At 37.8% G+C, this 25,752-nt stretch overlaps 1 protein-coding gene across 8 annotated transcripts in view; it reads right to left on the bottom strand.

The window, feature by feature from the left end:
• Positions 1 to 3,125: 3,125 nt before the first annotated feature.
• AP1S2 (adaptor related protein complex 1 subunit sigma 2) overlaps positions 3,126 to 25,752 on the bottom strand; it is a 31,145-nt gene continuing 8,518 nt past the window's right edge. The window contains exons 3-7 of one of the 8 annotated variants that reach the window (XR_003535120.1): positions 25,377 to 25,485; positions 24,335 to 24,472; positions 17,139 to 17,233; positions 5,970 to 5,978; positions 5,011 to 5,116 (exon numbers count right to left, since the gene is read on the bottom strand). Coding sequence is in view for 3 of the 8 variants with exons in the window: in XM_027689109.1 (XP_027544910.1) it covers positions 5,069 to 5,116; positions 5,970 to 5,978; positions 24,335 to 24,472; positions 25,377 to 25,485 (304 nt within the window). In the remaining 5 variants the exon portion in view is untranslated. Of the gene's footprint in view, positions 5,117 to 5,308; positions 5,492 to 5,969; positions 5,979 to 7,428; positions 8,869 to 16,598; positions 16,814 to 17,138; positions 17,234 to 24,334; positions 24,473 to 25,376; positions 25,486 to 25,752 lie in introns of those variants that run through there. The other 7 variants (XR_003535122.1, XR_003535119.1, XM_027689109.1 and 4 more) reach the window with 7 other exon arrangements.

Below are 25,752 nucleotides of genomic sequence, written 5' to 3' on the forward strand. Positions count from 1 at the left end.
CATACTGCACCTAGCATGCTGATTATACATTTTTCCTTCTTTCTTCATGTGTAACTGTTGTCCAGTATGGAGTAATACAACTAAAGTGCTATATATTGATGTTCAGTTCAAACCCAACTTTCACTATATATTGTCATAACTGTAGGCAGAGCTGTAGCTTAGTTAATTTGATTAAATGTTTTAGTTATTAACAGATGTAGGAATTGTAACGGCATAACTTTTAAAATATTAACTTTGAAAGGCGTATTTCAAAGGATAGACAGCACTTATTTTAAATTCCATTTGAGAAATTTGTGACCACCAGTTTCTCATAACATACCTTTTTCTGACTAGACCTTACAGATTTTTCCTGAGGTTTCTGTTTTTCTGTAGATGCTCAATTGTCTCAGTGCTCACTTGTGCAGCATGTGGCAAACTCTGGTTCAGTTCCCTGGAGCAGAACTGAACTGGCATTTCCTGCGTGCAGAGATGTCACCAGCAGGCTGGTATCTTTCTTTCCCTGGGGCTGCCTTGCTTCTCACAGCTCGTGCTGCTGACCCAGCCTGCTGGCCAAGGCTCTCCAGTGGGAGAGCTGCCTTGGGACATCTGCAGACACTGAGCATCCTGTGTCACGCGGCTGGGCTGTGGTGGAGCATTATCCCAGCAAAATCAATTATCGAACTCAAGGAGTGGTGGAGTGGGTGGTGGGAACCTGTGACCTGCTGGGTGAAATAAGCAAACCAGGTCTCTGTGGAATTAGAAGCTAAGTACAAACTCTCACCCATGTGAGAATTCCACAGGTAATTAGGCTCCTTGTCCCTACAGTTTTATAATGGCATCTGGGAAGCTGAGTGGCTGTATTTTTCTTTTTAAAAAAAAGGTTCTTGTAATTAAAAAAAAAGGCTTGCTCAGAGATGCATGTAAAATTTAAATATACTTTATTTCTGCTACTACCATGGCTGAAGCTTCAGCTTGTTTTTCTTGAGGTCTGGACCCAACCATGCTGGCTGTACCTGTGCAGTGTAGGACTGGTAGCTGTGATTATCCTTCACTTTCACCCGCAGTCTGTTTATTACACAGAATTTTAGTGCTGTAGATCTGACATTTAGCTTGCATTTGTCAGCATGAAACCTGGGATCCAACCAGTTTTCTAACTTCAGAGTTCATATTTTTCAGTATTGTTTCTCTACTTCATAGCCTTAAGTAGTGTTATATGCATGGTATTGTGTTTCTTTATTATTAGCTGAGTAAGCTATTTATTCTGGAGAGACAAAGAGACTACAAGTTTTTTAATGTTAAAGCTTAATTCTTTTCTCTCCCAAAGGGGCGAAGCCCCAGAAAAACACATAAAGGATTTAAATTTGCAATGAATAGCCTATTCCCACTGCGTGTTATTCTGCATATTCCACAGAAAAGGACCTTATAAAGTGAACTAATATTGGCCAAGTTTTGGTTTGTTTTTTAATGACTGCTTAAAAGCAGCAGCTTTCAAAATAGATTTTTTCCCTTGTGAATTCTGTAGGGATCACAGAGGTGCTTTGGCGTGATTCTGAGAGCGGGTGCTTATGCAGAGGTTGAGGGTGGCAGTGCCAGAGCCTGCCAGACACCCTGTTTCAGTCAGGATGGGGAGCAAGTTCTGCTCCCGCCTGTCTGTGGGAATAGGAACAGGAACAGCCTCGCCTGGCAGCAAGGCTGCCTTGTTCCAGCAGCACAAGGGGAATAGTGGCACCATGGTGGGAATTCCCATAGGCACAGGCACTGTTGCTGCCCAGCAGAATTAAGGCATCAGGTAACTGGGCTTGCCCCCTTGCAGCACTGCCTTTGTTCCAGCTGCAGCTGGCCCCCCTCTGGGATTTCATTCCCTGCCTGCCTGTCCAGAGTAGCAAACACCCATCACAGCGTGAGGAGGGGTAGCACGTGTCTGTGTGTTGAATGCATGGCATTTCTTATGGAAGGGGAACAAGCGTACCCGGAAAGGCCTTCCCTCTCTGGCCTCTTCCTTTGTGTATAGGGCACATTGTCCAAAATGCATCCCAAGGGACTCCTCTCCCAGCTTTATGCCCTGTGGTGGCAGCATGGCTCTCTTGGATCCGGTTTTGTGTTAGCACGTTCAGTGTATCAGAAACTGCTCTCAAGTGTACCAGTGACATTCCTGTGTGCTAAATAACTTGGAGTTTTTTCTAAAGACATGCAAGAGCCTGCTCAAAGATGCTATTGCTTCCTGTCCTGGATCAGCACTTCTTTCAAAACATGAAAGATGAAAGTCTATGCTAGTTAGTAACCTAACAGCCTAACTTACTTTCTTACATCATCTGAAGAGTGCAGCTCCTTTTGTTTTCACTGTAAGCTTGTTGTAATTAAAATAAACCCCGATATATCAGCTGAATTCAGTATCTATAGTTAAAAACCAAAAACGATGAAACATTGACTGTCTTTGTCAAGCCATGAGACAGACTGTAAAGCAAGCTGTACAAGCATAATCCATGGCACAAGGTAAAGATTTAAGTCAGTGAAGTTGAAGACACTCAAGCCAACAATCAACTTGCCTAAACAATCCAGAAATTCCAATTGATTCTTTAGCTCCCCCCACCCCTTCCCCACAAGACAGAAAATTCAAGAAACAAAATTTTATTTCAAATAATTTCAGAAATGCCCAAAGATGGTAAGTTTTCCCCATGCTTTGCTGACATCATCAACCAGTTCAGTTCTTTTAGAAAGGTGGAGAACAGATTCATCTGAGAAATTTTTGGTTGAGACCACGATTGTGAACGTTGCATTGACTTGCTCAGAATTCCATGAAAGGAACTGAATATTCAATCTGCATTATCTAGAACTCTCTCTGAACATGTGGTTTCTTTTAATTTTCAAATGAAGTGGTACTACCCCACCAATTTAACATCCACTTCAATAAATTTCATGTTTAATGTGGTAAGCCTTCCAAAAACTTGCTAATTTATTGCTTTCTGTACAATTTAAATGGATGTAAATAACTAATCTTGGACACAGTATACTCAACATTTTTTAATGAAGTGCTCAAGAACAGGTTAAGCACTGTAATAAAATTTCCCCTTTTTTTTTAAGCCAGCACTGAGTAGCCTCTTCTTTTCTCTGCAAACACCAGCACTAATTACATATAAACACAGAGCAATGGTGTAAAAATGGACATTTATTACAACTAAATCAATGTGACAGACAGAGGTCAAACAGTTTGTCACAATCACAACAAAGCTTAATTCAGCCAAGCACATACAAGTGACAGTGTAAACTTTAAAAACATGTTTAAAACATATAAAATTGCTTCTGGTTTGAAGTAAAATTACCTTAATTTAAGTCAATCTCACACACAGGGTCATTCCACTGCGATCTCACCCTCACCTATTCCTGCCCACTGTGCACTGGGGAGATGCCCTGGGACAAAAACAGCCTCCAGCAATCTGGAATCTGCAAGTGTAAATCCTAGAACGGGCATAAGTAGACAACTTCTAATGCCCCGAGTTCACGTGTACCACCCCGATACTGCCACAGGAGTAGTACACACAGCCCTGCCCTGGCTGGCCCTTCTGCTGCCACAAGCATTTATGCTGGGATCTGGATCAGGAGCCTTGGAAGTGGCAACACTGCACTTTTCCTGTTCGGTGCTACTTGACTGTGATCCCATCAAGCCCACAGCCCAGCTCTCCAGCTGGCCACGGAAGTGCTGCTGCCATCAGCACTGCCAGAGCCAAGCTTTGTGAAAATGTGGCACTATGCAGTGAACAAGCCACAACTCCTAGAGCAAGATTCCTGGGGAGGGAAGGGATGATCCCACCTCCACGGGGAGCATGAAGACACACAGCAGAACTTGGCAGCTCCCAAGTGCAGCCCTACCTCCTCAAAACCACACGTCAGTGGAATTTCCTCAACCAAAGCAGGTTTAGTTTAGAATTACTGAAAGTCTGCTCAAAGTGTCAAAATATTACTGGATATCAGTTTACATTTGCAATGAATATACTATACAAATCTAATACCTAAGAGCTCTCACTGCAAATTAGTTGGTTCAACTGTATATCACACAGGAGTTTCCTAAGGGATGTGCCACGTTTAAGGTGTAAAACAAGAAAAGCAGTTAAATGACATTGACACTTAGTGTGGCCTTTTTCCTACAGGTACCTATACACCCATTGAAGCTTAACTATAAAACACCAAAAATACAAAGTAATTGGTAAACCTGGAAAGAAAATAATAAAAAGTCCCTTTTGTAAAACTCCGTCTTCCCCATCTTTGAAAGTATTTGATTTTCATCATGCAAATCCCTCTATTCAGTCAGAAAGCTCCTTTCCTGTGTTCATGGTCAGAGAAAGCTAATATCAGACCTAAAAACAGTTTCCTTATTTGTTCTGAGTTTTTTTCCTTCTTTCCTCCATGCATTCCCTTTTGAGTACAGTAACTTGTACAGTTTTGCTCAAGGTAGCTACACTAAAATACACCCTCACGTCTAGTGAGCGAATCACTTTGCAGTTTTCTTGCAAAAAGCAGTTATCACCTTAACAGTTTTTACCAGTTTGATATGCAGATCCTGGCAGGATTCTTTGGTATAATGACAAATTCAGTAGTTAACAGATATTTCCATTCTTTATGCAACAACTGAAATAAGCAGAATTATCATAAGTGGTGACTAAAATGTAGATGAACAAATTCTTTGGTTGCATAAACACAATTTCCACACCATGACATTTCATATTTGGAGTTGTCTGTGTAGTTTCTTTTCATTTAGATATGCTATGCTATGTCATAATAATACATTTATTTCCTGAAGTCAAGTTTCCTTATAAAAAACAGTACACTTATCGAAGTCAAATGCAATTTTCCTATAAATGCAGTGAAGGGAGACACTGAGTCAATTTAAATCTAATTCCCTTTCATTATAAATTTTGAACTTCGGTTTCTTGTTCCCTTTTTAAAAAGAAGTATTTTTTCTTGTAGGCCTGAAAGAAGCAGCTTAGCAAAACAGTAATACTGACAAACAGCATCTTACACCATTAGCTAAACATTACAATGATGGCAGTGAACATTTACAGTATGAAACACTGAGATGGCATCAGCTGAAGATTTATGTCAATCCGATTTCTTCAAGTACACTACGAGGGGTCTCTGCTTCCTACGGAGGGAAAATTTGAGACAGCAGTAAATGAACCCTGTGTTTCTATTGAGCAGCACTGAACATGGGTTAGTATGGAAGATGCTGAATTAAAACAGAAAAGCTGAAAGACACGAAAACATACAAGTACTGCTATTTGCAAACACGGTATTAGCTGCACTTTTCACAGAGCTGTTAATTAGATTGTCATGGTTCACAGGAATAGCTGGTAGATTTTATTGCCCTTAAGCGCAATAAAAATAAAACAATTCAGATGTACTGGCAGGGAACAAATCACAACCAAGTAAAAGAGACAGGAATTGGGGAGGGATGGGGAAGCATCTTGCAATGGAGTCAGTGATTTTTGTGGTGAATTGTTTCACGGGTCTCAAAAATCTGTTAGGGAATAATGAATAAATGGATGAATGAAACTACTGATGCAACTAAGATACAGTATCCCTTAAGCTCTTTATAAAAAGTCTGGGTTTTTTACAGTGATCCCATGCTTAATTCATAAAACCAGGTCAAGGTACCTTGGTATGCCTGGTGTCAAATAAATTCACCCCTTTTAGAAGTAGAGGAATTTCTAAGACAGGAATTTTATTATTCCACACCAGGCATAATGCTTTAGGTTAATTCTAATCTTAAAAAGCTTTCTTTAGATTCAGAGCAAGTTGTTTAATACCAAATTCCAAAGGGTTATCATCAGTTTTATATTCATTATTTCCACAGTATCTCAACAGAAATTGTTTACATGAGAAACATTAGGTTGACCTTTTCCATAATGATTAACAATGCCATAGTAAATACAAGGGGATACTGTGTCCGTATGGAAACAAACAGAGTTTCAATAACAAGAGTATGAATAACTTACTTTAGCATCCTAAAACAAGACATGTCATGCAGCAGAAAAAAAGGCAGATAACAGTTAAGGCAGCCAACAAATTATTTTTCAACTCTTTGTAAATATTTATTAGAAAAAAGTTGTCAGTAAAATACATAATAAAACACTTCAAATCTTGCAAATAACATCCAAACATTGTCTCTCTCTCAACCTTGACTATGTAGCACAAAATGATCAAGTTTAGTATCCTTATTCAGCTCATGTATAAGGTGATTCAGCAGAGAAGGAACAAGCTCTGATACTTTAAAGGCAACCTCATTTAAAAGTCAGTCAGAGCTTGGAACAGGCCTCCTCTGAGCACTTTTAGATGGCTTCCAAAATCCAGCAGCAAGCAAGAAATTGGAAGAAAAAGGCAAGTTAAATCTGGAAACAAGATACTTGGTATATTAAAGATGTAGTGATGGCTTGTTTTTTTTCCCCCTCACTGATGCAATATTTAAATATTCTTAGAACTGCAGTGACCTTGATAAAGCCAGACAGGATAGTAGGATTAAAGATTTACATGTGTATTTTAACACAAATCCCCCAAAAGGAGACACCGATTGAAGAAATGGCTATGTAGCATTTTTAATATAACTTGTTCTATTATATTCCCAGATTACTTTGTTGCATTCGTTTTAGAAGACACACATCTCCTCTATCCACCAACCTAAGGGTTTTACTCAAGAAATCCTACATTGCTAACTAAGTATGGCAACAGAACTCAGGGTATTCTAACAGAACATACCTTCTCAAGCATTTTAGGGTCTTGAAAATATTTGTAATAGATCCACTTTTCAGTTTTAAATTGATTAGACAGCAGTGGACACTTAAGAGTTACTGAGAGGTGAAACAGTATTTAAAAAGTTGCCTCAAAACAAACTTCTCAATAGCTATGAAGAAATACAGAGCACTGCTGCTGCTGTCTTCAGAGCAGTTTAGTACTGTTGTCTCCACTGCCAATTCAAAGTCATAGGTGATTTTCAGCAGGCATATACTTAAATGACTAAATTTCTTGAAGTAAATCAAGGTCATTGGCTAACAATTTAAAGCAACCTATTTCAAGGACACTGGCTACTTGTCCGCAGATATCTCACCCATAAAACACAGTAATATTTTCATTTTTTTTAATACTACAACAGTAAACTTGAGGCAGTCATGCAGTCTTACAGGTTCATCAACATTATAATCTCAAGGAACACCTAAAGGGTAATGTGTTTTGCTAGAGGAATAATTTCATCAATTATGACTTTTAAGAAACAAACAGAATGAATTATGTTTTGTTCACATTATTTGTTTTAGTAAGTGTCAAACATTTCATCCAATTCTAATGGAAAATGTTCTGCAGTATTATACACTACCTGCAGCTCGGAATCACCCAAGGCAAACAATGCAAATTTGAAATATCAGAACACAGATGAGGAAAAAAGTCATTCACATGAGACAAAAGTGCATGCAATACTTTATTTCAAACATGCCAGAAAAGCCAATTCATTACCTAGTCATTTAGAAGCAAGCAGCTGTATACAGATAACAAGAAAAACAGCATCTCATTACAGCTCAATGCACAGCATTTTAAGCCAACAGGCATGAAATAATGCAGGCTAAAGCAGCATTAACCAGACATCCAAACACATTGTTAATGGCTTACAGAAAAAAAGGCAAACTTGGAAATGGAAAACCACTCCTATGATCTTGTTTTCTAAGATTCCAGAATGCTGCAAATCCAATCCAAATCTTTTGTCTAATCCCCTAAATCTCCCATTTTTATGTCAGTTTAACATTTGGAAGGTAGTGCATTACCACATATAGAACTACTGTTCGTGGTTTATCTCAGTAACCACTTCCTTATTAATTACACTAAAACAATTTTCAAAACCAGTACTGGTTTTAGGTTACAAATAGAGGATACAATACATGCCCTCTCACTCTGCCCACTTTTCAATGGAATGCACTTATGTGCAGTGGCAGTTCTCGGATACACAAGGCAGCCTGCACTTAAATCTGGAAATGCCAATTTAAGAGGATATATTTCAAGTATACTGTTAATGGACTTAGATCTTTCCAACCCTAACCATTAATGGTTGGACTCAGTGATCTTAGAGGTCTTTTCCAACTTTGATGATTCTATGATTCTATTATTCATTTGTAAAGCAATGATCTTGTTCTCACCTTCAGTGGCAGCAACCGTTCAACTACTCACAAGAGTGTTTTGAACATTTAAATACAAATGTTCTAGCTTCAAATTTACCTAAGTCATTCTCTTTGACCTAATCAATACTGTCTTTCTCCTCTTTGTAAAGTCAGTCACACTAATGTGCCAGTCTTCAGAAAAGAGTATTGGTATTTTCACCTTTGCGATAACAGTCTGTGTAGAACTGTGTATAACACCATGTAATATTTGTGTGTATACACATTTCACATGATACTACTCCTTCACTGGTTTCTCTGTTAAGTATGAACCTCATCTACAGGTTTTAAGTGTATGCTTAAATACCACCACAACCTATTTGAAAGATAAACACAGGTTGAGTAATGTTACAGTAAGGTGTTACAGTATATAGATGTTTAGCTCAGAAAATGCTACAGAACTTTTAAGCATAAGACTTCAAGCTTACACACAATAAAAAAGTTAAACCATATGCCAACAAGCACAAGTTTTGTTGAAATGAGACGTGAAAAGACAACACTGTAAAACAGAGGGGGAAGAGGAAAGTACAACAGCAGAGAATGGTTGTGGCATTCTATTAGATTCGAGATGACTGGATTCAGCAAGCTGATGATAATGTTCTGTCATGAGTAAGTCACAGGTCTACCTCCTCTGAAACTCTGCATGCATGATGAATGAAGCCATTTAGTACACTGGTACATTAAAGTATTCATGTCGTGGCTACAAAAGAAACGTACATATTCTTATACATAATAAAATGGTGAACAGATATGCAAGAAAACAAAAGTATTATCTCATTATTGTATCTCTGACATTAAAAGGACATTTGATACAGAAATACAATATTGCATTTTTGGCTACTCTAAATTTCCTGGTGGGAGAACCATCATTTTACCCGCCTCTAATTTGCATGCTGGGTCCAACAACACACAGAACAAATTACTGTATAACATAAGCTCAGAGTTTCTTCTCAGCCAAAAAATGTTTGAAGCAGAGAGACTGCTCCAGAGATGGACCACCCTCTCTATTATTTGCACAATTCTTGTCTCTATGGAGACATCAACTGTTGGCCTCTGTCAGAGACGGGCACTGGGCTAAGTGACATCTGACATCACCCATCACAGCTGCTCCAATAAACACACCTTTAGAGGCACCAGGCCTCTCAAACACGGCTATGAGCAGCGCCATGCCAGGGCAGTACAGCTGTGGCACTACTGGTGACAAAAATTACATTTTATAGAAACAGTGTCTGTTTTAAAAACAGGAGGTGTCTGATACACCTCTCACAGCAGGCAAAGTTTTCTTTGCTTTTGAATTATGCCGCTGAATTCAATACACTCTTGTATGATTAGCATACAATGTTAGTACACAATTTGGTGAAAGATGAGCTAGAAATAAAGCAACACTCAGTTTTCTGTATTAAAAATCAGTGCCCTGAAGACAGATGAGGACATTTTTAATGCAGTAATAGCAATTTAGGAGTATCAGCCCCACATATGCCCATACACATCTTCTGAGATGAAAACAAAACACACAAAACTCAACTCTCTCATATCAGTTACCATCTTTCATCATGTGCCCATTACAGTCTTCAATCTATTTCAGTATTCCACTCCTCAGAATTACAGAAGTCTTACAACAGAACTGAGAAAGTTCCCATGACTTCTAAACCCGTCTCCTGTTTATTCGCATCTCAGTTTATTCACATATTCAAGCTTGTGTATTTTTAAATTCTAATCTCAAATTACAAAAAAGAGCATAACAAAAATATCCTAGGAGTTTTACAGTATTTATACTGCTTTTCAGTATCAGTAATCCAAAGATTATCCCACAGTAGTTAGAATTATTCTGACCAAGCTAACTACAAATCCAGTAGTTCAAAAAATAACAGCACCTATATAACTCATACAACTCAGTGACAGTTGCAAATAAGTTCTAGTCTGCTGTGATTTTTGGTAGAATTCAAAAGAATCTGTATATAATACAGAATTACAAATGTGAATTTTAACTCTTAAAACCTCTCATACTGCACAAGTCAGAATTGTCAGCCCACATTAAAAACAAAATGCTGAGGCACATTCCTAACTGGAAAAGGAATTGCATGCTAGTAGTGTACTCCTCAAGGGGTAGAAGTTTTGACTAAAACCAAGAAAGTACTAACTTTAGAACTCCTGCAGCCTCCACAGACAACAGACTCCCAGAGAGATCCTTACAGAAAACTCCTGCTTTACTTACACTGCTGGCATGATATAGATTCATGAAGACAACTGAAAAACAGGCATACTGCAACAATCTAAAATGCCCAATTTTTACCTGGAAATAGATGTACACATGTGATTCCCCTCCTCCTTGAAAATAACACTTATGTCTTCCAGTGTTTCACCCTTGGAAACCTGGAGCCATCAGTGTCTTCACTGAAATGCCTATCAAATCTCAGAACATATTTAATTTTACATTAGTTCTCTGGACAGAAAGAAGAAGGAGAGCAGCTCATTTTCTAGCAGTCTTATGAGGCTGATTATAATCCGCTGTTGTTGTGTTCAAAGATTATCCCAGGCTGCACACATTCTTTAGCACACTCTTTGGCCCAGAAAGAGTGACCATGTCCCCTTTTACATAACTGGTATCAACTAATAAGGACATGGAAGTGTTCATTTCATGTTTATCTACTTGTTACTTTTTCAGTACTTTCCAAAATTCTACTCTCCCACACAGTCCTGGGGTATTCCCCACCCTGTTTGTATTTTCAGTGGTTTATAACTTCAGGAATTCACTGTCTTTGCCATGAAAAACATGGTACAGAAAATTATATGATTGACTCAAGTCATTATGAAATTAGTGCCTCATCTTGACAGAAACTTCTTATCTACTGATAAAGCAAGACAGATTGTCAGATAACAACAGGACAAAAGTGGTTATTTGGCTCCTGGCAGCTTTTTAGTTTACAGGACATGTAAACACCACCTGCAACTGGACTAGACAAACAAACTTTGTAGAAGTGAAGCTAAAGGATTAAATGGCAGGCAACAAGTAACAGAGATATGAAGGATAACACAGCAATAGTGAGAAGGAAAACACTGCAGTTTCAGGGAGATTTCTGTACCCCACCAAGGACCTCTGGGACCACCCCACACAGAGGGCCTAGCACTATGGGCAGCCTGACAAACAACTGAAAGGAAAATAAAGTTTAGACAAATTGTTTGCCATCAGACAACTACAGTTTCAAGTTTCAACTGACTTTTTCCTTTTTTGGTGTTCCCTGCTACACTGTCTCCAGAGCAGTTGGCCTGCTGGTCTGAATACCAGAATAGACAAAGTGGGTTAGGGACAAATGTCAAATTCCACAAACAGTATCTATGCTACCTTGCCTTCCTTTGGTGGGACTGTGCAGACCTCAGGGATATGCTTCACAGGCTCAGATGTTGTCTAAGATAACAATCTAGATCTAACAAGTTTATAAATTAGTTGAAGAGGCAATGGTGTCCTTACAGCATAATACACAATGGCAAACTAACATGAAATATTACCTCTGAAAAATCATCACTTATTTAAAAATATAAACTGTTTATCTGACTTTAACACATAGGTCTTAAATCCCAGTTCTGCCAAAGCAGTAACAGCTCTACAAAACAAGCTGCACATTGCAATTCCTCAATGTTTTAAAGTTACTAGAATTCATCTTTTTCAAACTGACATCTGTGTTTACAACTCATTTTAAAAAGCTAATAATACTCTCTGAAATTGTCAGCCTGAGTCATTAGGGATTTTTAAATTAGAAAAATGGTAGAGTTGATTTGAGTAAACAAAACTATTCAGTCAGTCCAACTCAACTGATATTTTCTCAGCCAACTTTGTCATGACCCAATCTAATTAAAAATCATAACCAAAATCAAATTAGAAGGGGCTTCATTTAATCCAGTCCTCCAAACAGCATACTTATAACTTTCCTGAGAAATATTCAATCTGTTAAAAGCATCCAGTGATGCCTTTTTACTGTGCCCCAGGCAATCTACTTAAATGCTATATTATCATCACTACTGCAAAATTTGCCTAACATCTATTTTGAAATTATTTTCTTGCTGCAATTTAAGGTATTTTAAGTCTGTAGTGGACAAGAAAACACTTATTTCCTCAGGCAAGAGAGATAATAAATTATTTATGCCTACACCAAACTGTCTTAAGTTCAGTGTTTTGCAGTGCTGCCATTTACTGACAACATCTCATGGCAGTGAGAGACTTCATCAATACTTCGCATAACTTCTTTTTCAGGGAATATTTGCTTAGGTTATTGTTTTAATTTATTTCCCATTAAACCCAGGACAAAGCCTATGAAGGTGAGCCATGTTAAACTGCAGGAAAAAATTCTAACTTCTACCTTTCGATAAAGATCTGGCTTCCCCCCTCACCCCAGCATTTACAAAAACCCTAGCAAGAACAAGAAGATGCAGGACCATGGAGCATACGGAAGTTTTGGAAGAATTCTACAGGAACAGGCTATGGGAAAGTGAGGGGATGAGGGCTTCTATTTAGAAACATGAAGTTCTTACAGCAGGAAAAGATTAACATTTAACAAGCCCTTCTTTAGCAATGCTTCAGAAGCACTTACTTTTACACTCTACTTCTGAATCTTTTTTAGGAAATATTTCTAATGAAAGGTTGCTTTAGGAAATTGCTGCTGTTTACTTGCCCTTCCAAGAATTTCAAAACAGTGGAGTATCTGTTTCCTAATCTTTGGTTAGCCAGCTATTTAATAACTCCAATTAGATAGAAGGGTTTGGGTTGGAAGGGATCTTTTAGATCTAGTTCCAAACCTCTTGCCATGGGCAGGGACACCCTCCACTATACCAGGCTGTTTAGTACCCCATCCAGCCTGACCTTGAATACGTCCAGGGATGGACCATTGGGAAAATTCTATTTTACTTTTAAAGGAGAACAAAGTGTTTTCTCAGAGAGCCTAGAAACACTCATAAGGTTTTGAACATCTTCAAAGACAAGTATTAACTATGGTGCTCTTCAAAAACAAAAAATAATCCTATATCAATAACAACTCCAAGTCAAGATCTTGTCTGCAGCTTCCTATAGAGACAAAAAAAATAAAAACATCTTCAAAACTGGTGTAAATTTGTCAACACAATTCTCAACTAGAGTCTGAAACAGCAACAGTCATCACGCAAGTGTTATTCAGCAGAGCATCCTAGCATACGTACACCCTTTGGCTCTAAAACATCACCTCAACACACCAGAGCAGATATGACATAAGATCAGCAGTGGCCTTCCTGTCTCCCCGCCAAAAGTAGAAGTAAAAATATCAGTGGAAACTTCATGTACTGTAACTGGATAATAGTGGGTTGGTTCTTCCTGCTTCTGAGCTGCTATTCTGATCTGCTGGATCAGGGGTGATAATCGCTCTGGGAGGCTGTGCTCCGTACGTGCCAATCAGCTGCTACGCAGTGAGCTATGAAGAATCAACAGCCTAACCCTTCAGGACAAGGATGGTTCCCAGAATCCACCAGAGGCTCCTCTCTGCCATCATAAAAACACAAATGCTTTAAGCACATACTGTGGCTGAATACTTTGTATTGTGAAGTTAGAGCCACAATTATTACAGATCACAGAGTTCTCTAGCAGATAATCCCACAGTGTCTGTATGTTTGGCAAACTGCCAAACCACGCACATAAGGATTCAGTAACGTTTGCTTCCAGCACTGCAGATACAGGTTTGCATTACTTAGTCTCCTTTACTTAAGAAAGCGTTTCTTAAACTGCAGGGCTGTATCTTTGAAGGGATGACCACAATATACTGCTGCAACAAGCCATGTCACGTCCAATATCGTTCGGCTTCCATGGCAATGGCATTTAAGCATTTCCCTTCCTTCCTGGTCCTGCAGCACTTTGCCTTCTTATAAGTGTTTGGACAAATGTTTTCAGCATGAGTTGTAAACATGGAAAAAAAAAGCTGCTGACTATATATTTTTAGAAACGAGCAATTTAAATTGGATCAGTTTAAATGGATCTGAAATCCAGTTCTAGAATGGTCATATAAATAGTTCTTCTGGCACAAAGGAAAGAGGGAAAGGAGAACTGAAAACTCCTTAAGTCAACACTGCTGCTAAAGCTCCTTGCTACACTCCTATGACTCAGGCCAACAGCAGGAGTGCAGCATCAGACAGGTAAATTAGAACTTATCTATGCTGGCTGACTTGGGGGTTCACAGCAGACATTGAGTCAGGACAAGAGATGTGTGTGTGGAACAGTGGCTTTTAAAACACTTAGATACTGGAATTTTTAAAAATAAGATGTAATTAAAGTTACACTACTAGCTTTAGCAAAAGTCCTGGACTGCAAAAGCAGCTGCCTTTTACTTCCCTTTTCAATGCCACTGCTTTCTTCCTTCCGGCACTTCCCTCATGCTGCCCTACATGTGCTCAAATTTTAGCTAACAAACTGGGAGCCACATAACCACAGGGCAAGTGGATCAATACAACACGAAGGTGGCAGTAGGAATGGATCTGGTCTTCTCAACAAGAGTTACTGCCAGCATGGTTTTGGGTGATGAGTAAACTGCACCCTGACTTCACTACCTGTGAGCTACTCTCAATAAAACTCAAAGTTCTACACAGCAGAACTTAAATGTTCAATATAAAGATTTCACCCAGTCTAGATGTGTACCACTAAGCCTAGTATAATATTGAAAAACCTAAAACTTCCCCAAATTCTGTATGCAGCTGACTACTTCTGAATATGTGGCTTATTACTACTGCCACACAGCACATGTAGAACTTGACACCCTCGTTTACAGGCAAATTTCTCTGAAACAGCTCTCAAAAACTCCACATTCTAGTCATTCACTGCTTGTTTATGCCTCAGAGAGTAACAAGGATTAAGTAATTTGAAGATGCATAACCTATCACTTAAATATCAGGTTAATCCAAGCACCAAAGCTATGAGTCAAACTCCTCCCCTTGTCTGAAGACAACCTTCCTTTACCTCAAGATCTTTCTTTAAGACATATGATCTTCGTTCCTCTATAATCTGCGGTTCCTTATGGCAGGCAAACTATCCCCCATCTCTTGTTAGAGGCGACCTCATCACTCTCTTCAACTACCTGAAGGGAGGTTATAGCCAGGCGGGGGTTGGTCTCTTCTCCCGGGCAACCAACAATAGGACAAGGGGACATGGGCTCAAGCTCTGCCAGGGGAGGTTTAGGTTAGATGTTAGGAAGAAATTCTTTACAGAGAGGGTTATCAGGCATTGGAACGGCCTACCCAGAGAGGTGGTGGATTCACCATCCCTGGAGGTTTTTAAAAAGAGATTGGACGTGGCCCTTAGTGCCATGATATAGTAATTGGAGTTGGATCGGGGTTGGACTTGATGATCTTGGAGGTCTCTTCCAACCCTACCTATTCTATGATTCTATGATTGTTATGTGTAACATTCATCTGTCCTCTCCACTTACCCCAGCAGACACCATCTCCATTTCTCCATATTCTGAGGAGTCATAACAACCTTGTAAATTAGCTCTGAACAGAGTGATTACTCCTTCACTCCTTCCAGGGAACAGTACAGGCCAAGAAGTAACATCTCATGGGCATCAGATAATGCCACTGTGTTTGGTTTAGTGGGTACAAAGCACATTTCTTCAACACTGAGCCCATACATAGAATTCATCTGGGACACAGTCTAGGCAAGTAAACTGGAGTCACACAGAATTCTCTAAGTCTGAGCTTGTATGTGCTAGAATTGGTCTTTGTAGCCATCTAAGACAACAACAATAGAAAGATTAAGACTCATAAGTAAAAGCTCTGTTCTTAGCACAGGTCCCAAACAACACAGATAACTTTTAAAGTTTTTAATCACAAGAAAAGTTTTACAGTTGCAGTATTAATACTAACCTCACCATGAGAATCACACTGTACATGAATTTATCGTGAAGAGGAGAGAAAAAGAAATAAACATGGGGGGGAAATGTGGAAAGTATCCAGCTTGAGCATTTAGTTTTTTCCTAGTTGTTTTAGGATATGTCCAAGCTCATATAAGAAATTCTGTTTTCAACAAATGACTTGTTGGCTGCCCTAGTTCTACAGGTCCAATCAAAAGCAGATTACTGGTTACTCCCCACTTCCAAACACAGATCAATGGCTGCATCATATACTAGGAAACTCTTAGATGGTAAAAACACCCATACACCAACAGTGAATTTGATTTTGAACACGTAACATATATTTTTTGTGTACTATAATTATTTTCTTTTAACTAGAAACTAAATCCTGGCATTTATAAAGCGGTGTATGAAATTAGATCTATTACCGCAGTTCCACATTACAAAAGCTATTTTGTTTACTCAACTACTTGTTTATCATTATATCAAATAAGCAGCAGACTAATTAAGTTTTCACCAGCAAATCATTTTCATGTGTTTTGAACTTGCCTTATACAAAATAAAATCTTACCTTTATTAGTAGGACTGCCACAATGTATTCCACTTATGCTTTGGACAAAAATATGTTGCAATGCACTATGTATGCAAATAAGCTTTGTTCTGTCATGCAGCATCCGGCACTTGATATATAGTCAATTGCAGCAGCACCCAGTCTTTTTAGGGCCCATTTTCTTTGCATAGCAGATGTAAACAGCTCATTTTCCAATAAATACATGTTTACATGGGCTGATTGTAAGTAAACAAAGCCAAACATCTGTTTAGGTATTAGTTTTGGTATCCATTTCTCTAACTTGCATTATCCCACTTAATTATCAACACCAAAGAAAGCCAGTAGAAGTCAGACACTTCAAGTTGATGCGGTTAGTACATAAAAGGAAAATAAAAGGAAACACTCAAAGCACTCTTCAAAGACCATCATGCAAGTGTTGCAGAAAGTTAAGCCCATCACCCATTTTCTGTTTACCCTTGCAAGGACTTAATTACACGTGCAGCAGTTTTTGCATAGCACCCATTTAATCCATGCCACCAAAATGGTAAACTTGGTAGTTACCAATCATTTAGATGGGGGTCAAAAGGGCTAATGCCTTAGAATGCTCTTAATCATAAGATATCCTCAGACAAACCTCCCCAGTCTTCATTCTGGCTCTACAAACACAAAATCAAGCAGCAGTGAAAATATAATACCAACTACTAAATTAAAAAAATAAATAAATAAAAAACCAACCAAACAAAAAAAAAACCCCAACATCCACCAATCATGTACAGCTCATTTCCATTAACAATAAGACTTAGAAATATTCTAAACTACATACAAAAATTCAGTTATTACACTCAAATCTGTTTCACTTATTGTTATTCTTTAAGTTAATACAATTTTAAGTCTTCCTAAAGGTCCACTGCTAAGAAAGTAAACAGAAATGCATCAGTAGAAAACATCTGTTCAAAGACTCCAAGCAGATGGATTAAAAAACCTCCTAAGTTTATTTTTCATTTCTCAACCAGATAAAGGATACTGGTACCTTAAAAGAATAAGTTGTAGAGAGTTGTTTAGAAAGCTTCACTTGTGCTTGAAAGAATATTAATTCAAAGACTTTTTTGTAAAGGGAACTTAAGATCAGTTGTTCATTATTATAACAGATTGAGAGCATAATAGAATAGGATGCTACAAAATTTACATATATTTAATTCAGTGATTAACTGCCACACAGTATTATTACTAACATTGATATTAAATAATACTTGTTCCATGAAGAAAAATAACTATCATTCAACATATTTGCCGTCCTTGAAGTAATTTAAACAATGTAATTCAAGAGCTACAAAATTATGTTTAATAAGTCACATTGCTGAACAGTCATCTTCATGTAGTAATGCTTAGAGCAAAAAGCTGGACATTTTCATTTTCTTCAATCCATCTGTTAATCAAAGTTTTCTCAAAGAACTGGGAACAATAGGTCTTCTCAGACTTTTTTTGCTTTTTAATATCAAATTTTCAGTGTAAAATTTAATATATACACTTTCATTGTATCTTGATATCCATCACCAGAACTACTTCTGTTGCTAGACAGCTTGGCAACAAAAAACATAGCTTCTCCCTTAAAAATAACAAATAAAAGCCCCAAAACACATCCCAGCAACGTGCCCGACATCTGTACAACACACAGATAAGACCACAAAGAAATGAGAATCTAAAACCAAACACAACAGGATGCCTCCGAGGGGCATTCTTATTCTTTTCACCTAATATTCTCTAGCACTCTACAACCATCCTCACAGGTAGTGAAAATTCTAGGAAAGGGTAGTAGCACTGCAACATGACACATCATCTCAGACACCAGGGTGAAAATGGAATTTTCTCCTCGCAATCTCAAGATCCAAACATTAGCATCACTCTTTTCAGCATTCTGCCACATGCAATGAACTTGTTCTATTAAAATGCAGATTAATGTGCACATTTAGAAAGCACCTAATTTTGAAGATAAGATACTCCTTACTGTCAAGCAGCCTTCTGCAATTGTTCATTGAATTTGCTATGTTTATTGACGAGAAGCACGTGACTAAACTCCTGAAAACAGCTATGGCATATGGAGCAGTGTTAAAATTTTCATTGTATCACCCTGACACAGTGCTTCTACTGCCAACGACAGAAGAATATCTCTGGAGAGGAATCTATCAGTTCAGTGCACAGATAATAAATATGACCTAAAGAGAATTATAATCTACGAAGAGTTTGGTGTGCTGTTAATATACCCTCAACAGCTCTACAAGAATTGCTCATATCAATGAATGATCAAATTCCCAGTTAGGTTTGTGAAGTGATCACAACAGAGAGGGTACTGAACAGTTATGAGACAGCAAGGACTTCCCTTACGCTAATTTGTCTTGTAATTGAAACTTTCTAATGTTTCAATTTGCAAAGCTCAATGAATGCATATTTAACACTTATATGGAAGACTCCTTCCTCAACTTGCTGAGTCTTAAGAACTTCTAATTTTGATTTATTTTTATTTCTTGATTGTAATAAGATTAATCACATCTTATGTGTAAATCTATGGTAAGTCCTAAACATCATGACACATCCAGAAAAGCAAGAAACTTGACAAAGAACATTAAGATACTGAACTGCATTTTTCCAAAAAGAATCAAACAACTCACATACAAACCAGAAAAATATTCAAGTTACTAGGATTAAAAAAACACAAAAAGCAGATTGAGAATGGGAAGAGGTTGAAGCATGATACAGTAACTTCCTGGATACTCAATGCTACCTTTTCAAGAAGACATTTAAATCTGGAAAAATTAACTTCTCCTCCCCCAATTACTGTTTTGGAAAAATAGATAAAGGTTCTACTATTTATTTTCTGGAATAATTCCTTTTTCTTTAAACATAAGAGTATGATTTGCTAAGTATTTGCAGGAAAGCCTACTTCAACATTACAAGAAGGACAGTTCAAAAAGATCTAATAAAAATACGGAAACATATCTGATATCAAGGTTTACAGAGCTGTCTGCTACTATTAAATCTACAGCTGGTTCTTACAGAGGGTTGTTCCTTGGAGCTGGATGCAGCACTCCAGGTGGGGTCTCATAAGAGCAGAGCAGAGGGGCAGAATCACACCTCTTGACCTGCTGCCCACACTACTTTGGATGTAGCCTAGGCCATGTCTGGTGTTCGTTCCATGAGCGCACATTGCCGGCTCATGTCCAGCCTCTCATCCACCAGCACCCTCAAGTCCTTCTCAGCTGCTCTTTATCTGTTCACCCCCAGCCTGTATCAATACTGTGGGTTGCCCCAAACCAGGTATAGCACCTTGCACTTGGTCTTATTGAACTTCATGAGTTTCCCATGGGTCCACTTCTCGAGCTTGTCCAGGTCCCCCTGGATGGTATCTCATCCTTCAGGTGTCTACCACACCACTCAGCTTGGTGCCACCTACAAACTTATGAAGGGTGCACTCAATCCCTCTCTCTGTGTCATTAATGAAGACATTAAACAGCACTGGTCCCATTACAGACCCCTGGGGAACCCCACTTGTCACTGATATTCACTGGGACACCAAGCCATTGACCACTACCCTCTGGCTGTAACTGTCCAACCACTTCTTGATCTACTGAACAGTCCACCCATCAAATAATGAACTAACAACATATCCCTTTCTCGTTCATGGTGCCTCTCATGGGACCCTATATGTATCTTCTAAAATGTTACTGTAGATCATTGTCTGTGCTTAAAATCAAGCACATACAATCTTAAGAACTGCAGTGATGAACTGACCAACCAAGCTGACTGCCTGCAGCTGAGGCAGAAGTTACACAAGAAGAGCAGACAGAAATCATGGCAGGCAGATCTCCATTATAATAAAGATTCCACTATTCATTCTTGTTTCACACTGAGCAAGACACAGGTATGGCCAAGGCAAATAATGCCACTGCCAACTCAGGAAGGCAGTCTATTTCAATAGTCTATATTTAAGAGATAACATTAAGTGAAGACTGAATTAATTGCATTAATTATGGTAAGTTTCTCAGGCAACTAGTATGAAACAGCTGCTCACAAAGGCTGTTTCCCAAAGCATACAAAACCCCTTATGCTCCCACCTACTGCATTTTTTTGTTACTGATAATACCAACATTATTGTATCTCAAGGACAACCTAATACCTACTATTACGCATACCTTCAAACATAGTTTCCAATCAGCACATTTCATCTCCAAGAAGAAAATTTTCATGGCATGAGCTGGAAACTCAATGAATTTTCATTTCCAAAGATGCTCATTCTAAAACCACAAGCTTAAATCTACACAGCAACCCTAAGCATCTAGCACAAGTCAGCGAACATGAACACTGTAAGCACCCTTCTGGATATAGGATGAGGCAAGGGCTTGAAACAGCAAAGAAAGTAAGGTTAATTGATAGCCTATCTCTTATTCTTCATTTGGAAGGACTAGTAAATACTGCCTGAGGCCAAAAGGCAAGAGCATAAGAAAAAAAACCATTCACATAGCTTTTAGATTTTTATTGCCAAAATAGTGATGGAAACAAGTGTGATTTGTTGACAGAACCATTGGCCTTTTTATCATGACTTTTCTAAAAATATATATATTTTTAAGTATTTAGATGTTCTGCAATCAACTACTAAAAAAATACATAAACACCCTACAAAATAATAGTAGTGGACAAAAGCAGGGATAATTTCCAAAACACTTTTATAAAATTTACATAGGATAATCAACAAGAAGAATTTTCACTCAAAGTCAATGTTTATGAACTTTTTCCTATTTCAAATGAAGATGAGCAATTCTGTATAGATTTACTTAAAATATATACATGACTGCTTGTTTTAGATATTAGAATTATTAACTCCTTGATTTTAGTGCTTTAGCACAGTAAATTACTACAAACTTCCAAGCACCATACTGAATTATTCAAACCATCAAATAAAACCACAGCAATTAGATTTTTGAGAGAAATAAATCAAATCCCCTCTTTTGCATAGAAGATCTATTGTTGGTAGTTTCATGTCTTAAAAAATTTAAATATCATAAAATTATGCACAGGGTTACCTTTTAGCTGTTCTACACACTGCATGTGTGTATATACATATAAAAACATATGTAAGGCGTGCAACAACACACTGCATCTGCCAATTTTCTTCTCTCAGTATAATTGACTTGTTCAGACAGGCAAAAACCACCTTTACAGCAGTGAAGATGGGAATGGTTTAAAAAGTTAGTGTGTTTCAGTCACACGTACTCTACCAGTTAGCAAGTGGACCACACAGCATCAAGAACTTAATGACAAATTGAAGTAGGTGCTCAGACACAGAAGTACATCCCGGAAAACTGCCACAGAAAATACAAGTAGCCAAGGCTATTAAGAACTAATTCACTACTCAGCAATTTGGGCCTCTGCATATTTCCTTTCAACATCACACAAGTAGCCACTTAATGTATTTGTAATGATTTTGCTTTGTATAAGTACTCTGTAAAGCTCTTCATCTTTAAGGTACTTCATACTTTAATGTATGTGGCATTACTAATTAATAATGTTGTGCATTCAACACTGATTAATATATATGTTTGGCAATATGAGTATTCAAGGCCAAATAAAAGTCACTTTGCACATAATTAAAATCTGACATGGTCAAAACTAAACTCATGACAACCCTGCTAGAAATATGTTTTGCATTTGGAATCACATCATGTTTCATTCTGGTAGTTTTGAAGTATTCTGGGAAGCAGACACTAACTGAAAGTACCAGAAAGTCTCCAGATGTGACCAGCTGTTATTTTAACAACTCTCTTCATCAAAAACTCAGCATGCATATAGCAGCAGTTGATACAAAACCAAACTTCTGCAGGAAGAGCCCAAATGTATTGGAAGCTCAATATAAATATGACCCCAGACTTTTCCAGGGTTTATAAACTAAAAATCAGATTTATGGACTAGGTTTAGAATTGATCAACAGTCAATATAACTAAGAATAAAAAATATAGAAGTCCAACATAGGACTACTATGGTGCTGTGATAAATGGTTACATTCCAATTAGTAAGAAATTATTTAATAAACCTTGAAAACAGAAAATCTCCCAGAGAGGGGGAAGTCAGGGCAAAACTATCAGGGCAAGGGAAAAGTGGTATTTCCTTTTGCATAAAATTTTTAACTTGAAGTAATATTAATATTAAATTATATTCTCTGTAAAAAATGAATGTTAGTTGCTTGGATAGAAAATCAGAAATGAATTCCTAGAAGTAGAATACATTTTTGCTTTAGAAGAGTCCTACAAAAATGGCGAAAATAAAATTCAAGACCAGTAAGAATGAGAAAGAATACAGTAATTCTATAATTAACTGCATTTGCAGGAGACAGACTGGAATATACAGCTAATCTGTTATATCTGTTTTCATATAAAGAGCAAAAGATTTTAAGAGAATAAACAGATTATTTTTCTCCCCTCTTTGTAAAGTGCAACAGGACTTCTGGTTAAGATAATTTCTTCTAAAAGTAAAGAAGAGCTTAACAAAAATTGAATCAGAACACAAAAAGTAAGTGCACGTACTTCCTTTCTAGACGAATAGGGTGGCAAATCTGTGTGCAATGGCTGACCTTGTCCCTGACACTAACCAGCTGGTGACAAACAAGAACTTTAATGTGCAGCAGATCTGCCTGAAAGGATTACAAACACAACTACAAGGGTAAAGAATGTTTCCCCATCCTATTAATACTACGCTCAACAAAGACAAACAAGTGAAACACAGAGTGATTATAAGAGAATTAAGCAATTAACTCATAGAACAAAATAGCAAATTGAAGGTTCACATTGGGGGAAAAAATAGAGCAGCTTAGATCAATATCAAATCTGAGCAGTGAACCTCAGTACATTTAAAAAAATTAAGGTTCATCATGCCTGTTAAACCATATGTTCCACTGATTTGCACACAAGGCTGATGATTTCCCCAGTACACCAGTACTTTGCGACTTCCATTTAGATATTCAAGAACCTTAACACTGACCACAATTCAGTAAGAAAAAAACAACCAAACAAAACCAAACGAACACAAAATAACAAGCATAGGATGGAGAAACAACACTAAGTTTTTCTATACCATTGAACTTCTTCACATCAGAAGTTTTTAAAAGAATGGTAGAGATGCAATCTTTCTTCTACAGTAGTAATAAAAAACAAAAGCATTCAAAGTGAAAAAACAATGTTCTTATACTTTATTCTGTATGTTTCTATGGCACTACTATTACTGCTTTGTCAACACAGAAGTTCTCCAGAGTAAGCAAACTATAGCAGAAAAGCAGGTCTAAGAACTAATAAGAACTATACCTGAACGAGTCTCAAAGAAGAGAGTCTACCTTCTGGATTTCAGCAATGAAACAGTAAAGAAGTGAACATGCATCAGGTATGAACAGAAAAACTTATGATTAATTAATAAAAGGAAGAAATGAAAGACACATGAACAACACTTAGTTAAACCAACATGAACTACAATTATCTAAAATAGCCACTTGCAGTTACTAGCAGAACACAAAGTCACAGTGGGTTAAAACATACACGTGCCAAACAAAACAAAAAGAGCAGGATAACATCATCCTATTGCACAATTAGGACAACTAACTCAAAACTACATGCTAAGCATGCTAAAAAGTACCTTCTACGAGCTTAGAGAAACAGGAGTTTTTTTAGGTCACAGCCTACCATGCTGACAGTTTGGCCAGAGAAGCTGAATTTGCTTACCTCCTGTAAAAGATCTGCTTGTTCGATGGCTTTAAGAACATTTTTCTTGGAAGTCTCCTGAACTTCCCCTCCTAAAAGGAACTCATCCAGAATGAAATAGGCTTTTTCAAAATTGAAGATGATATCAAGTTCACATACCTAAAAAGAACATCAAGTATTATTGCAAAGCGGGAGGATACTCTCACTTGAGGTACATCCTCTCACAAAACTTAACTTGTTCACAGTTTCACCAAACTTCACCAAATCATTACCTAAGGCTATAGCCTTGTACAAAATGGGGCAACAACAAAAATCAGTCCTTGGAGGGGGAAAAAAATTAAAAAAATTTTTTGCTTGAGTTAGAAACAGTTACAGCAACCTCTGAAAAACACTTCCATCATTGTTAAAAAGGGTTCAATTCACAACCATCTGTATTATGCAGCTCTTCAAGAGGCAAGAGAACATCCCTATAAAAGTTGTCTTCTTGACTGCAGTATCTAAAGGCAGGCCACGCAATCGTACAGAAAAATGTGAAGACAATCTCAAATTTTTTACTCATCCTGTGCATTCCCTAGTCAGACTTAGAAGGCAGAAGAATAAGCAGCAGTTTTTCTATAAGTGTTAATGTACAGTATGACAGTTTTTCTGTGTTTGCTGTTTGGGTAAGCAGATGTCTGTCTTGTCTTTCCTTACCGTTCCTGCTACTTCACAACCAACTGCCTCCTTTGGAAGCAGATGTAAGAAGTGCTCACACACTAGAGCAGTGCCAGAAGGAAAGCTGCCTAAACAGAAAGCTAAGATTTTATCTGACCTCAAGTGAAACTACTATGAAATGAAATAAGTACAGGCAATTACCACCAGATTAATAACAGTTCTTCTCCCAAATCAATAATTTAATTCTGTATTTGAACAGTTATATAGGCAACCATCAGTTTAGCTTGGCCAAGCAAGCCACATAAAATGTGTTTGTTAGATGCACCTTTTCAACAGCTAGTTGGTTATGTTTTTATAAAAGTCCTGTGGGCATAAAACAAAATGATAAAATATAAAGAAACTAACTCACACTGCCAAAATACTTGTCAAGAAGTTCTACATAGCGATGAATTATTTCCAGAGTTATTAGTTCGTTGTCCTGATCTTCAATAGCACAGCAGAAATAGAGACTTGCATATCTGTAATAACAAAATAATCCTGATGTGAGCATAGGAGCATGAGCAAAATGAATGTACTTGAGGAGTATCACATTCTCAGCTGCCTTTCATACTCAAGTTTAGCATATTGTTCCTCTAAATCAACAGCCAAGCAAGTCACAGAATCACAGAATATGTGGAGTTGGAAGGGACCCACAAGGCTCATCAAGTCCAACTCCTGGCCGTGCACAGGATCATCCCCAAGAGTCACACCCTGTGCCTGAGAACATTGTCCAAACGCTTCTTGAA

Source organism: Neopelma chrysocephalum, unplaced genomic scaffold, assembly GCF_003984885.1.
Source record: "Neopelma chrysocephalum unplaced genomic scaffold, ASM398488v2 Primary Assembly neopelma1_76, whole genome shotgun sequence".
Taxonomy (NCBI): domain Eukaryota; kingdom Metazoa; phylum Chordata; class Aves; order Passeriformes; family Pipridae; genus Neopelma; species Neopelma chrysocephalum.